Genomic DNA, 16184 nt, shown 5'->3' with positions numbered 1-16184 from the left:
GGCGAGAGGACAGCGCTGCGCTGCTGCCACTCAAAGTACCGGTAGTTTAAAAGTCTCTGTGTGTATCACATGTCAATGCATATCCCTCTGTTGACTGCTTTAAAATGCAATGTTGTATAGTCAAGTGTGTAATGGATATTCATCATAACATTACTTATGTGGTGTAGGCTATCCTACACTGTAAGACGAGATGCACATTAACTACTCGATAAAATTGAGGCAGCAGATTGCACACATTATTACTTACATCTAACCTTGTTAAACGTTGAGTTTATATAACTCAAATCAGTTGCTAAAGAATGATCTGTTTTTAATTGAGTAGATTGAAATAAAGCACACAAACAAATTTAGCAAATTTAAACAAAAATATTAAGAAGATGTCACGGTAAAGAGCTGGCAGCAGAGACACCACAAATATATCATGCATCTGTCTTGATCTGGATAAAAGATGTCAACCAGTCGAGGGATGATAGTGGCAATAATGATGAACCTGCCTGCCTCCCACACCCATGATGGAGGGCCGGCGGGGAGGTCAAAGGTCCCGGTGACTGTAAAGAACTTTTATGTTACTTCAACTTATCACAGTTTAAGAATACAACTTCATTATTCTGTATGCATACATGTTTGAGGGAGATTGTAATTGTTTGAATGTGTACACAGACATTGTTTTTGTTGCACGACCTCTCCTGACCCCGCATCACGCCTCCTGGGGGGCGGGGTCAGAATAACAAAGATATGCCCACTTAAAGATCTGTTTTTATACACACCTGCAAATTAAAAGAAAAAAGTTGCCTCAAAATGGCAGCTGCATTTAAGAAAGAGGCCAGATTCAGATTTATCTAGCGTTAGGATTTACCTTGTTTCCCTTTCACTCTGTTTCAGTTCATTTAAATAATGTTTATTGTAAATCTAAATGATAGCCCAACGTGGATAAAACGATCAACATGATTTGACGCTTTTAGTTTTTTTTAGATGTTTTTTGTGCTATTGTATTGTGTTTATTCTGAAATGTGCCTGGAGGGTGAAATAACAAAACAGGAGTCACTCCCACTAATCTAAGAAAGGAATAACAAGCAAAGTAGCGTGGCTGAGTGACAGTCAAAGGAGCAGGGAACACTTCATCTTATCTCTGATATGCAAATTGTTGAACGCTCAGCACGTGTCCGTCCGACAGGTAGGAGGAAGAGAAGTGGAGAAGTTTTTTTTTTTTTTCTTCTGGAGGGAGGTGCTTACACAAGTCGGAACTGTGACAAAGTTACTGTACTTGGAGACGTTAACAATAGTTGTGGATGATTTCTGATGACAGATGGACCGAGGAGAGAACGAGACAAACAGTACAGGTAAATATATCGATGGGTTTTTGTTTCGGAGAAATGAGCTGTTTACTCACCTGACCGCCGGCGTCTCCGCGAGTCAAGAGTCCATTTGTACCTGTCACCTGTATCACGAAGGCTACTGTACATTTACCTGATTGGATATCTCGCCCTTGGCTCCTTTATATTTTAACCTTGTCTCGTATTGCCGACATTTAAAGTGTGAAGAGCAGCGAATTTCTTCCAGTTGAGCTCAGTTATCTTCAGACAAGTTTAGAGGATGACAGTAGATTACAGCAACAGAGGAACATACTTAACTAAAACAGGCTAAGTAATGCGACAGGCTTACGTTGGTAGATGAAAAAAACAACAACGCTTATTTGATTTGTTAATCATATTTATATGACGTAATGGGATGACTTTTGACAAGGTAACAATCCGCATTTAAAAATGTAAATGTACAGTATGTAGGCTACAAGCTCCATCTGTATTCATAGAGTCACCTTTAAGTCTGTGGATCTCTTTGACTATACAAAGACTAAATATATATGGGTGAATTTGATCAATCACATGTGTCGAGTAAACTCTTTTTAACAATATCAAGGTGGGGAAAAAAAATATAAACAAAAAGTGAAAACAAATGATGACATGTTGAAGGGTTTTCTCTAAAGTTCTATGAACTGTTGTTTTTCTTCAGTCAGTCTATGAATATCATCATCTCGTGGCTGCATAGCACCTCTTCCTGTGCTGCTTCAAAGATGCCCATTTGTTCCAGGATGGATCCAGCACTTCTCAGCCAGAGCTCAGCTCCAGACCAACATGAACCCGACAGCGAGGAGCTGCAGCTCCGAGTGGACTTCTTCAGGAAATTGGGTTACTCTTCAGAGGAGGTTACCGCTGCTCTGAGAAAGCTGGGCCTGAACGCAGACACTAACTCGGTGTTGGGAGAGCTGGTTCGAAGCAGGACCAGCACGGCCCCCTGCATGTCCAATACTGACAGCGATGGGAGGAGCACAGGCCAAAAGGACCCTCTGATGCCTCCCAGTTGGGCCCCTGGAGCCTGCAGGAACGCAACACAAATTGGGGACCAGAAGACTGCAGATGAAGTATTGAGGCCGATTGTTATTGACGGCAGTAATGTTGCTATGAGGTAATTTAAAAAACCACATTGAAAAATGCATTGCCAATGTTAGTCCTGATTCATTATTATCAAGGCTGCTACTTGGTTTCAATTCCAAGCCGTTCCATTGCCTGCACAATAGACACAACACTTTGTGTGCCTGTGAACAGTAAAGCACCTGTAAAATAACATGTTCTAAGCTGTCATCACTCATTGTCATGTTGATATTCAGCTCTGACCCTGAAACATGCATTTTCCTCCTTCGCCTCGTCACCTGACTGTTTAAAAAGGGCGTTCACCACCCTGCCTGTGCATGTTTTGTTTTTTTTGTAAAGGACACTGCTATAATATGCAAATTCACAACACCACTCAAAATCTCCACCTAGCATCAGAATCACAATTGTTTTTTATTGCCAAGTACATTTACATATACAGGTACAAGGAATTTGTCTTGGTGTGTTGGTGCAAATAAACAGTTAACATGCAAAACAGGGTTAAAGATCTAAGGTGTTATACAAGAAGGTCGGAGCAAAGTATAGCCCGTGGGAGAACACTGAAAGGCTCGTGCTGTTTGTACAGATCAACTGATTTTTTTCACCGCTTCCTTTAATATCTCATACCCTAATGATGGAGTAGTGCTTACTTTTCTAATCCTCTCCCACCTGTCTCTTCATACAGTCATGGCAACAAGGAAGTGTTCTCATGTCGAGGCATCCAACTGGCGGTTAACTTCTTCCTGGACAGGGGTCATAAAACCATCACAGTGTTTGTTCCCACCTGGCGTAAAGAGCAGCCCCGACCTGATACCCCCATAACAGGTGAGGGTCCAAGAAATGCACAACCAATGAGAGACATGTGTCAGGTTTTTTTTTTAGCTGCACCAGTCTTTCCCAGCCTCTGCAGAAATAATCTCATTGGCTAGAACATAAGCAGTATGAGGCCAACACTTCTTCTTATCAGGTGGTCAAATAGGAAGGGCGCTGAGCTGTTTTTTTGTTTCCATTTGTCAGTTGACCCTCACCATTATAAAGTGAAGCCGTGAGCAGGTCAGTTAGGCTAACTCGCTCAGTTTTTCAGTTAATATGGACAGAACTGAACTGAGCTTTTTTTGCTGAGCTAAGACGTTGCATCCCAGGTAAAATGCAATTCCCAACAGAAAGCGTTAACTGGACTTTGAGTGCTCTTAGCCATGAATTTCTCTGTTAACTAAACATAAAAAAAAAACTAAATTCAGACTTTTGTTGGCTACTCTAAATGTAAGAAAACGCTCATTAAACTGTCCAAATAAAGCACAGTTTGTTTAACGTGGCTAGACACTGTCCACCTCAGTATAACACCCTGCTCATTTATTGCTATTTGAAGCCTTTTATTAACATTCTTCAATGACGAAACTGATGGCGTTCTAAAATGCTTCTGAAATATGTGGCTCTATTCAATGTGTTTTACTTTGTGGGTTAATGATGTTGTTCTCTTTGCTGTCTGTGTTGAGTGTGGTTGCGCATTGTTCTCGTCGAGTAGATATATCTCTGACACAATCGCTCTTTTGATTGCTCTCGCTCTCGTTCAGTGCTGACTCTGACTGTATTCATTCTAGATGTGCATTCAATCTCACGCAAATCCAAGCCATCACCTTCAGTTCATTATAAATCAATTCTATACAAACACTTCATATCAGGATAAGTACTTCACACCCATACTGTTTTTAATCCCGCTATGATATCTTTTAGGGATTGAAGCCAAAAGGTGCTGATTCAGTCAGTGAAGGTTGATTCCAGGAAGTCAGGTCACTTTAAAAAAAAAAAAAAAAGAAAATATGACAAGTCATAACTCGCCCTCAGCTTCACCTTAACAACGATGAGTAATGAACAGAGGCTTGTTTCCATTTCCTCAATCAACTAAAAAGTAAGATCAAAGCTGTACACGGAAAAAGGAACTTTGAGACGCAGTTATACAACACTTCAGACTTGAAAGTCTCTAGATTACTGTACTGGTCTTGTACTGCTCCGATCCATCTTTGTAAACGGCTAATTCTCCAAGCAAGTGGCACTTGGCCTTTCAGTCTCGGTTCATTGGATGTATCCTTCTGCTGCTTACTTTTTTGGTGGTGTAGTGTAATGTGTTCATGAGCTCATTTTGTAGCAGCCTGAGAAGATCCTATCTCATTGTACATTTTGAAGATAAGCAAAAATGCTAAATACACAGTTTTGCCAATTTTTCTTTATTTCTTAGCTGGGAGCAAAATTGCCAGTTTTCCACAGAAGCAACAAGTCCATCACAATCAGTGGACTGCACACATTTTTCAGGGGATTAAACGATGATATAGACACCAGATAATAGTTACAGACATGATTTATTAGCTTTAAAAGAGTTGGCAGAGAACATACTATTCAGAATGTTGAACTGTTCCTTTAAGACAGGAATCAGTGTTCTCGTCACATAAGTTATGATTTCTCCTTCAGAGCTCCTCATTTACCATGAAACGTAATATGACTGTTGCTTGAATGTCCTCTATAGCCGGAGGTGTGCATATCCTGTGTACATGATTCATTCTTGTGAAAGAAATGGGATAATATTTCCGTTCTGTCAAATGAAGAAGTACTGAACTGGTGCCAAACCCATGGGGCAATACAGTTAAGATTGTGAAATGGAGGTTTACCCAATTGACCACTGAGCATCAGCATAAGGTGGAGGTATTCAGTGTAATAATGGTGTAACTGATAGTAGTAAAAATAATAATAATAAAGAGCTCCACATTTGTGGCATCTGAGTCGCTTAATGCGTTTGACTGTATCTGAACAGTCTAAATTAATGTCATTTCCAGACCTCTCTTGGAGAAAAAGAAGCTGTCTTTCATTTAGCCTTAGCGTCATGCTTTCATGCTTAACTAACCTCTGACAGCTCCAACAACAAATATATAATGAAGGGTGGAGTGTGGGTTGACAAAGTGATGCATCATCACCTTTAGTTACAGTGCAGCCTGGGTGGAGGAATCCAAAGGTTCTATTTTCATTCTGCGAACAAGGAAGTAAAAAGAGAAAAATCAGCCTCCTGTAGGTCGTGGGAAAGCCCAATCAGGAAGTGAGGCCGAGGGGGTTTTTTTCTCCTTCCACACCTAGTTTACTTAAAGTGTTTAGTTAAGTGCTGACAATCATCTACAGGAGGAGATCATATAGAGCCAGGGGCTGAGTGAAGACAGCAGATAAACTGTAGCACTTGAATGGAAAAGTGCCTGAAAGTGTTCAGTGTTTTTTTTTTCTTTAAAGGATCAGCTTTACAACCTGCTGTGACGAACAAACACAAACATAAACATATGTGCCTCTAAAGTCAAACTTAATAAACCACAATTAGATACAAATGTAAAATGATTTAAATACTATGGTGGTAGTTTTTTTATTTTTTATATTACTTTTATTTATCCAGGAAAAGTCCCACTAAGGTTAAAAACCTTAAAGTAATTAAAACATTATAAAAACAGTTACAAGTAGAGGAGGTCGTCTCATGTGTTCTCATGCTGGATTTAAAGGCATCTAAAGAAATCAGTTCAGTTGTTTTCAAGTCTGTTTCCAGCATGTTCCATGTGGAAGGTATGGAAAGAGTTAACCAAAGTCTTACATGTGTGCGTTTGCACTTTCAGATCAACACATCCTCTTGGAGCTCGAAAAATGTAAAATAGTGGTCTTCACTCCTTCGCGGCGCGTTGGGGGAAAGCGAGTGGTTTGCTATGACGACCGCTTTATCGTCAAGTTGGCGTACGAGTCAGAGGGTGTGATCGTGTCCAATGACACCTACCGTGACCTCCAAGGAGAGCGACCAGAGTGGAAGAAATGCATCGAGGAGAGGCTCCTCATGTACTCCTTCGTCAATGACAAGTAAGCGATCGGCCAGTTTGAGGCCGTGACGTTTCATATTTTCCTTGTTTAAAGTTGTTGCATCATGTGTCTTAAGGTTGTGATCACGAAAACACAGTTGTAGAGTTCATATCTTGTTTTTCTTTTTCTACAGGTTCATGCCCCCAGATGACCCACTTGGCCGCCATGGGCCAAGTCTGGAAAACTTTCTGAGAACAAAGCCTCTGCCTACAGAGCAAAAGAGGCAGCTCTGTCCCTATGGTAAGACGTGACTAATATGTGGCTTTAAAAGAGGAACCCGTCTGCTGACTTTCGTTCTTTAAAGGTTTTGGTCAGTGAATTAATGTGGTTTCTAAATTCGATGAGCACTAACGTTTGTGTGTGTCCCATTTTTCTTTTCAGACAAAAAGTGCACTTATGGCATCAAATGTAAGTTCTACCACCCAGAGCGAAATAACCAGTCGTACTTGTCCTTGGCTGATGAACTGAGAGAAAAAGCCCAGATTTCTACTGTCAAAGAAGAGAGAAATGCCAGGTTTTCACCCAAGCAGCTTCAGGCCGACCCTAAGACTACCCACAATGCCTGTTCCTATCTTCAAGACTCAGAGTACATAAGAGGGAGAGACCAGCAAAGTTCTTCATGTCCCAGTCTGGTTAGTGAAAACGCGCTGCTGTACTGGACGGACCCTAGAAAGAGTCCTAATCATATGCCGGGTGCAGTAACAGGAAGCCAGTGTCAGAATGACTGGTCAGGGATGAACCAGCTGCCCAATCATTACTACGCCAACGTCTCTCAAGAGTACCTGGATTCTGGCCTTGGCTCTTTTGAGAGCCAGTGCTCTGACTTTTCATATAGCAATAATACCTCCCAAAGGCTCAGGGCCCAGCAGCAGAGTGCCCTCACAGGATGCAGACATACCTCAGTGCCTTTAGAGAAAAGAAACCGCTGCCAATGCAACCATTGCTGTTCCCATGTAGGGTCCTCAGCTCCTCAGCAACATCATGGGAACCTAGAGTCAAAGGGTCTAACCAAATATCACACCTACCCTTCTCACATGTTCCAGCATGGTGTACCACACCAGCAAAGCCTTCCAAACCATTACAATTACCAGGAAAACTACTGGTCAGATCCCTTTCAGGGGCTTCCCCAAGCCAGACAACCATGTAGCTTGCCCCCCTCCATCCACTCTTCAAACTCCCACAACAACTGTTGCTCTTACAAAGACCATCAGCATCATTCGTGGGGCCAACAACAAGCTGCATCTGCTGTGTTAGACCCGCAAAGGTTGGAACTGCGAAAGAATCTGCAAGCCATCTTCAACCCAAATCAGGTGGACGCAGTCTTGGAAATGTTTCCACATCTGATGGATGCTGAGAAACTGGCTGCAGAGATCCTCAGCCTGAAGGCTCAGAGAGGGATATTCTGATATATATATATTTACACAGTATATTTGTGTTGAAACAAAAAGCAAAAAAAGACTCTCTAATAGTATGTACCATTGGTTGGTTTCAAAGCCAATCATTACTATGTAATGTGCCTTTATAGAATTGTAATTTGCTTGGCTTGAGCTATATGCATTTGTATGACATTGTCGTCAGTTGTGACCATGTCGTCCATGTTTTGGATGAAAAAAGCCTCTGGACCAGAAGTAATCAGTACTGGTTTTCTAGAGTTTTGAAAGTTGATGCATATTGTGTCGAATTTTGAATTTTTTAGTCCTTTAATCTTAAAATAAGTTGTCATGCAAACATAATTCTCCATATAAAGTGTTACTTTAATTCTCCGAGAGTTCTCCTGAACTGCCTGCTGTTCAAACTCTGAGAAGTGGACTTATTTTAATTAGTATTCCCAATCACATGGGATTACAGTAAACCCAAACTGAGCCAGGAAACTCAGAAAACACTTTGACACGAGCCAAGAGTATTTTTGCTTGTAATTCAGTTTACAAATATTATGTCGCTCTCCATAAACGTGTTACTGTATAATGAAAGATTTTGTATCTGGAACTAAGTTCTCATGAACACGGGTAATTTATGGCTTTGTAGAAAATCACTTTGTGAACCTAAACTGTAAAAAGTCATGTTCAACCTGTAAAGAAAAAAAAAACTAAGAATTAAAAAATGTGAAATGTAAAGCGAAATTCATTTAAATTGCATCTGTGGTCAGTATTGTGGTCTTTCTTTTCTTGTAAATATCTCATCGGTGTCCAAAGTTTATTTGGAACTGAGCAACATGACATTTACACTCCCTCTACTGTATATCAACCTCACTTCCACTAAACACCCTCATAGTTACATGTCATTCCTAAGTCTTCTTTTAACAGACTTGTCTACTTCCATTCCATCCATTTTTTTTTTTGTGGAACAATGTTGCCAATGCGAAGGATTTGGAGACATTTTTACCCTCCATCTCATGTTGCAAGCGCCAAAACACTTTTTGTTGAGGGGAAAGGTCAGCCTGTGTGCTATGGTTTGGAATCTATGGTTTATCATTTTGTACAGACATCTGGAATCTTTCAGCACCACCATTAGCTTTGCTTTAGAATTCAGTGATCCATAACCAACACAACCATGGTTTTATGGAAGAGATATTCTGGTGGGGTAATAGCCACTTACCTGCAAACTAACAACACTGCCATCAACTCTCAATCTACCAGGTTTTGGATAGAACTGTTTTTTAGTCCCATGGTTATTATTCTTAATTTTTTTTTATTTTTTTTTACGCCATAGCTGACTGAGTGCTGGAAGTTCAGCATTTCTTTGAGATTGACATGTAAGGTTGATTTGAAAGCAGATTTGAATACCATACTGTAAGTCGATAAAAGAACATCTGATACCTTTGTGTTTCTAACATGAGATCACACCCACATTTAAACAAAGGATCTGTTTGTTGAAATAATATTTTATTGAGATTATCCGATAAGCCAAATGTAGGGAGCAGCTGAAGGTTAAGGTTAGAAAACAAAAGTAAAAGCCATTTTTCAATCCGTCACCACAGATGGTAAATCTGTGCACACAGACTTCCAACCTGTGTCTAACGTCTCGGTAACATTACTCAGGGTGTTTTTCAACTGCACACAATTTTTCAAACTTCAGGCATGGTTTTACAAGCTGTGGAACTGATTTACAAACAGCTTTTTCATTTTTTTACTCTGAGCCTTCAGTTACTCGGTACAAATGGCATGCATAACTTTAGGTACAATATGTCAATACGAAGATGTGTTACATTATAATAAGGTAGCTGTAACTACTGTTGAGCAGTCAGTTTTCTGGCGTAACCAGTTGCAAAGCTCTGTAATTTTTGTCATTCCCAGGCCATCAGTAGTTTGTGGAATGGTACAAATGCCCCATAACCAGGTTTGCTGTAAAGGGAAGAAACAGAAAAGGCAAAATGTTAAAATAATGTTTTTGTTTGGAGTCAAATTAAATCAAACCTTCGAAAATGTAATGAGAAAAAACTCAACATCAAACAACAACAAAAAGTTTTCACTTTGATGTATTTTCAGGTCAAACCATTTTGTAGACTGCATTACTTCTGTGTATCCCGTTTTGTTTTTTGTTTTTTTCCTACAGGAAGTCAGATCTGTCATAGCTGCCGGCAAATGAGTTCACATCTGAAGTGCACACACACACATCACTACTTAAAAGCTGTAGCTGTCAAGATTACCTCAACCTGAGATTTGCATATTCACCTCAACAACGAAGAGCACAGTCATGTCTGGAGGCATAGTTACAGGGACTGTGATGTAATGTCTTCATTCTCAGAGTGAATCCTATCAAATATTATGTTTAACTGAGGCACTGGAAATCATACTTTTTTTAAAAACAGATAAGCATGCAAATACCTTCTTCAGACACCTTATGTGTAATTCTGTAAAGTAGTATCTTAGTTTAATCATCTTCTTCTGTCTAATCAGTGCTGAGTTACATGTGGCTTCTATTCACTCAGTAAGAAAAGAAGATCAGTAACCATTCAAAGTAGCAGTGTCCCCTGTGGTTGCCGTCATTCATTCCGTGATGAGCTGTTTGCAGCTCCACCCCAAGATGGAGATCTGCCTCCCCCTGCAGGTGACCCAGGAAACGGATTGTTCCTGTGCTGATCCTTCCATTAGGCAGCATGATTCTGACACGGTGACCCAGCTCCAGGTCCATGGGGGAGTGTGGTACAAAAACCCGGTGAGGCGGTTTGGATGTCCTCCATGATCGACTGGGGGAACAGAAAAGGTTCAGTTTATTTTATAGAGCTGAAAGGGGCTGCTTTTAAAATATAAGTTTATTCATCATACCCTACCTAGAGGATTTAAATCTCCACAAATCTTTCATCATTGCTGCGTAGTTTGACATTTTTAAACTACTTTGTTTTTCAAGTACAGATTTGTATCAAGAGATTGACTGTACTCTGTTCAGTAAGGCCTGGCCCTCTCTGAAAGGTTATATGTAAAACTCCCGCCTACTGCTCCATGTGTGTTTCAGTAGTAGAAACACAATAAATGGACACATTGCTCTCCTATGCACTTGTCTTATATGAGAAGGTTTTTAGTAGTTCTCTATTTAAAGGTTGCACATTCCAACAGTAGCAAATCTGTCTGCACAAATCAGTATAGTCTTAGATTTTTCTCACTTGTATAGCTCTTGTAAGTCAAGTCTTTCTCCTTGTTTTACCTTTTTCTTAAAATTCAAAATATATGATATTGATCAGGGAGCTTTGCAGGAGCTGACGGATGGATTTTATAATACATGGAGATGTAAGACTAGCTTTTTCTCATGTTTCAACTTACCAATTGTGGGATGTAATTGGTGTTTGCTGTATTGATACAAGAATTGTCTTGTCGTACCATTCTTTTGCAAACCTTTTGTGAAAAGGCTTCACCTGGTGCCTGAAGACGCCGAGGAGACAGGTCTGGAGCTCATTGCTGAATATGCGGAGAAGTGGCTGCCTGTCAAACTGCTGGCGTACGTGAGGCCTCTCGTTGACAAATCAGATCCTCTGCGCTGGTACGTAATTCTCGGTAGGTTCCCTGATCATCGGAGAGTCGCAGAACATGTTATTAATGAATTCAGTAGCATTGTAATGTTAAAAACTAGATGTTATTGTCATTTACTTGGACACTCCTGATATACTTCGCCATTGTCCACTCCTGACCTTCCCTGGTCATCAAAACTGCCCACTTTCACCAACACTCCAGCCTGAGAGGCCATCTAAGGAAACAGACATCAGTTATTCACTGCATACACACACCTTTGTCTGTCACTGACACATTTAAAAGCACACCTGATTGTGGAGCTCTTCCTGTTTTCTCTGCAGACAAGCAAACCTCCTTTCCCATGATGCTCTCTCACAGGCAAACCTGGTCTTGAGCGACAGTATCTCCTTCTCGGTTTTGGTGATCCGTTTATGAAGGGCTGTAGTGCGGTCGGGACTTCCTGGTATGGATATAATCCCTTTACTTCCAGGACCTGACAAAGAAAAACAAAGGAGGTAATCACATTGTGCTTGCACGCTGGGATGTAACGTAGATTTAGCGCGCGATGCAGATAGACCTTTGGCTCTATAAACGAGATAAGATTACACAGCTTGTAGTTGGTTCACGTTCAAACCCGATACATACTAAATAGACTTTCTGTTTTATGTATTATGCCAGGCAGGTGTCTATTATCAGAAATTTATGAATGAGATGGAGGCACCTCATCAGGCTGTTCACACCAACATCCCTGGTTTATCATCAAGATGCCACAAAGTGAAGCATTTGTATTTGACATGTCACCCATGCTGCTGCCATAAAAACATAAATCTCTCATTATTACCCTATAAGGCTGCTGTTCCCCAAACGTTTTCTTTGTGGCCCACATACACATCACGTGTACCAACACACACCAGACACCCTCTTTGCTAATGAATTCAGATATTCTTAGAATTTATCTCAAACATTGGCTGCAATAAGGACAGAATATAGCGACCTAAGTGTGTGACAACAAACTAATAAAACTAACGATAAGCTTTTAAGGAGGAAGGAATTAAAAGTGATACTGTAACAAGAATGTGCCAAATTTGTGACATCTGGTGTAGATTCATTTTCTCCTTTGCGGGTAGAGAAAAATAGAGTGCATCGTTTTTGTTAAGCCTCCCTGCCGCAGTGGAGGTGATATATACATCTTCTTTATGTGTTAAAAGTTATCATCAGTTAAAGATAAATCATCATTTGTTGACCAGTGATGGGTTCTGGGATTGAATTACTCTCAACATCAACCATTTCCCCGCACAGGCTACAGCTTAAGCCTGCTGAAATTCTGGTGGATGAAAGTGCTTGTACTACAAAGGCAAACCAAAATCCTTCAAAAAACAAATCCCAGTCTATTCCAACAGAACTGTGTTTTCATGCAGACACTTCAAACAGAGATTGGCATTTACTCTGCTCTGAAGGGGAGAGATAATTGTAAGTTTATCGCCTGAGTGACACTGTCTGTGTTGCTGCTTGTGTGTACAGACACAATCCTGAAGCATTTATAGACTGAGGAACTGATCGACTTCAATCATTTCTGTTTAAGACAAAAAGTGTCTTGCTTTTGTTTTTAGTTTCTCTCTCTCAAAGCTGTCATACTCTATATATATAGTCTAAAGAAATATTAAAGCCTCTCATCGTCTGTATGAAACATTAGCTTGTAAAAAAGTTGCAGAAATTTTAGAGAGGCGTTTGCTACACGCTATTACGTAGCAATCACATTCATTTAGAATAGTAAACAGACAATTTAACTGAAACTAACTTATCGGTGTCAAATTCTCAGGATTTAATCGACATCCTTCACTACAGGCTCATGAAGATAGGTCACACAAGCTAGTCTAAACACATTTAATCCAATTAAGTCTTATTAGCTGAATGCTTGTTGAGGTTTTATTGGGTAATGTTTATCACTAACTTTATATTATCCTTACCCACAAGCTTTCTCTGCCGTCGGCTCGTTCCCTCAGTGATGAATTGTTGCCTCGGCAAGAATTTGATTGCATTATATGGACAGATCTGAAATGCAAATCAACATGGTTTACATTAAGCATAGAAAAAAAACCCTCAGCAAAAAAAACATTATATGGATGAGTTACCTCAATTTAAATACAAATGACAAAATCTCCCAAAGCATGCACTCACCCACAGGTACCTGCAGGTGCACAGGAGCCCCTTGAATGTCCATGTGAACACACTCCAGAGGATGTATGCCGTCATGTTGAAGCATGTTCACGTCACATTGTGGTATGTCGTAATGTCAGCTTAAAAAGGAGTGAATCGCTGAAGCTGAAAATAAATTAGATCAAAACATTGGAGTGGATTGATGAACAAAGAAAAGGATGAGGCACAATCTGCAAAACGCAGATGTACAAAATGTATGGAAACAAAGATGAAAGCTTACTATTAGAAAATGTGCAGGAGGAGGTGTACACTGACATTTGCCAGGAGCTCAGATGAAGGATGGTAGGAAACAATCCATGGTCTTAAGGAAATGATAGCTTCCATTTCGGCCCGGTTGGTCCATGTCCTAGTCCATAGTGAATCCTAACGTGGTGCACAGCGCTCATTGACTTGTTGCTATGCATCAAAGTCTGAGTGAACACTCCTGCTGACGAATGCTGGGTTGGTAAATCTCATCTAATCTTCTTACCTTGTATTAACGCAGTTCAGTTACGTCCAGGCTACTTAATTTGGTCTACTGAGCCTTATCTATAAACAATGTGAATAAGATTCCACATAGAGTTCAACTGTTAGCCTTCTTAAAGGAAGGAGGTTTCAGTGTCAACATCTGTCTGCCTGTCTGTCTGTCCTGGGACACATAGAGCTGAAGTAATACAAACATGTAAGGCTGAAAATATGCTCATATTTCCTCTAATGTGCTATAACGGTTTGTTTTAAAACAGTGATAACAAGATATTAGTGTACTCTGATTCTACTGAACTGTAACTCATGACTGATCCTTTAGGTGGGCCCATCATGGTCCAAAACATGTTGAATTTTGACATCTATATATATATATTTTTTTCTTTTTATCAAACTTTGCCAAATAAACTCATCATATATTGATTCAAAACTATTTAGATTTAAGAAACATTAACCAAATATTTCCTTCCATACCTTTTTATTAAGATTTATTTTATAATATCAAGCAACATTGTTGAGGAATTTGGTTTGCTGTACTTTGCTGTCTCTCTTGGACAACATGCATTTGTTGACAAGCAGAGATCGGGAAGAAGGGCTTTTCGTCCATTGCGAAACTCTTCTTTAAAACTTTTACATGTGGGTCCCACATGTGTCCCATTCCCTAACAGTGAAAGTGATCTTTTTCTTGTAGCATTATTTGTTAGGGGGTTATAAAGTGCCTCTGCTATCCTTTCACGCAATAGTATCATTATTGTACAAGGTGGCACATCTCGACAGAACAAGGGCAAAGAGGTTGTGAGACGTCAAAGAACTGTGGACTGACAAGGTACGATATCTGTACTCTTGTTTGTCTTCTTACTCGGTTAATCTCTCTATCTCTCTTTTTTCTGAGTTTCATTCATCAGGTTTTCATTTTTATGTTATCTATACAGTGAAAGGCAAATAAAACCCAAGGGACCTTTGGCCTTGTTCTCTTGGACAAAATTGCACATGCAGACTGAAAGAATTCTAGGAAAAGTTATCAGAGGCGGTAAAAAAAAAAAAGCAAATGAATCAATAAACACATGAACAGTGAAAAAACAAGCACACTCTTATTTCCAAAACTTGCTGTGAAGAGGTCAATGTTATAAAGCCACTTTGAGGAACTTTTAGTTTGTTTATTTTGGCGCCCCCTGTGGACAAAGTGGTACATCGTTTTGCTCCTCTCGCTCTAGATGTGTGTGTTTTCATAAGAAAAGAAACAATCCTTATTTCTTTTAACAAGCAGAAGTGTAATTCTCCATTAATCCCTGCTGAGTGAAGTGTTTTAAAAAAAGCTAAAAAGGGTGTTGTAAGTCAATTTTTCTGACAAAGCAGCAATTAAAGTCATTCAGAAGAATGTATAGGAAGTTTTGATCTTGGTACTAATGGCCGTGATTTTTTTCTTTTTCTTTTTTTTTTGCAGGCGATAAAGTATGTGTTATGACCAAAAATAAAACTCCTCACTGGAGCTTTAAAAAATCCTAGCCAGGTTGGCTTACTTTCTCTTTTATTTAAATATGACTGAATGGATGAATTATTTGGCTTCATACAGTTTAAATATATTTTGAGAGCTGTAATAAGCTATGATGGGGGACTCTTGAAAAAAACTCGGAAGGACATGTGTTGTTGGTTTAGTATTTACAAGACAAAACATTGAGCCGATGCAAATTATTTCATCCCAAGTCATCTAGAACATTTCTTAAGATGTGTTTTTTACACATCATTGAGAAGCTCAGACGAGCTGAAACAAAGGCGTAGTGGCACACACTTAGGAATCTGAACTCTCGGGTACAAACAAAGATCGTACTGTTTTGAATAAACAAAGCTGTAAGATTCAAATAAACTTTTGTCTTGATGTAACTGATTGTAAATAAACTTGTTTACTTGAACTTTCTATGTTAGGTGCTGGTCACAGAAAGTATTACTGAGGACATGTTTTTTTTTTCAACTTTGATGCATTGTGCATCATTCATTCATAGGAGAACAAGTTCAAAAAACACAAGTTTTTAGTTTCAAGGAAAAACATTTGCATGAAATCTGAGCCTTTTCAGGGAACATTTAAAGGGTGGGAATGTGTATAGAAATTCTGCCTTTACAGGGGGAGTTTCTGTCTCGGCTTTGCTCTGTATATCTGTTGTCTGCACGCAGAGAGACAGAAAAACAGTCATAAGCCCTCATACTGTACAAACACAGCATACGAATATGCAAACAACAATTTAACAGTCAAAATGAATTCAAG

At 39.6% G+C, this 16184-nt stretch overlaps 2 protein-coding genes across 2 annotated transcripts; one reads left to right on the top strand and one right to left on the bottom strand.

The window, feature by feature from the left end:
- The first annotated feature begins 1206 nt into the window (after positions 1-1206).
- zc3h12aa (zinc finger CCCH-type containing 12Aa) lies at positions 1207-8409 on the top strand. Its single transcript, XM_079344808.1, has 6 exons — positions 1207-1340; positions 2089-2463; positions 3112-3251; positions 6068-6302; positions 6436-6542; positions 6684-8409. Exons 1-6 carry the CDS (start codon positions 1300-1302, stop codon positions 7706-7708), a joined length of 1923 nt encoding a protein of 640 aa, XP_079200934.1. The 5' UTR covers positions 1207-1299; the 3' UTR covers positions 7709-8409.
- Positions 8410-9435: 1026 nt separating this feature from the next.
- On the bottom strand, positions 9436-13852 carry LOC306823990 (uncharacterized protein). The gene is made up of 8 exons (XM_079343947.1): positions 13683-13852; positions 13424-13567; positions 13213-13297; positions 11554-11738; positions 11384-11480; positions 11152-11299; positions 10252-10488; positions 9436-9643 (listed from the first exon to the last, which is right to left on the bottom strand). The coding sequence occupies exons 2-8, from the start codon at positions 13496-13498 to the stop codon at positions 9586-9588; spliced, it is 885 nt and encodes a 294-aa protein (XP_079200073.1). The 5' UTR covers positions 13499-13567; positions 13683-13852; the 3' UTR covers positions 9436-9585.
- Positions 13853-16184: the final 2332 nt, after the last annotated feature.

The sequence above is a fragment of the Symphodus melops genome (genome assembly GCF_947650265.1).
Source record: "Symphodus melops genome assembly, chromosome: 5".
Classification (NCBI taxonomy): Eukaryota; Metazoa; Chordata; class Actinopteri; order Labriformes; family Labridae; genus Symphodus; species Symphodus melops.
This window is presented reverse-complemented; position numbering and strand designations above follow the sequence as displayed.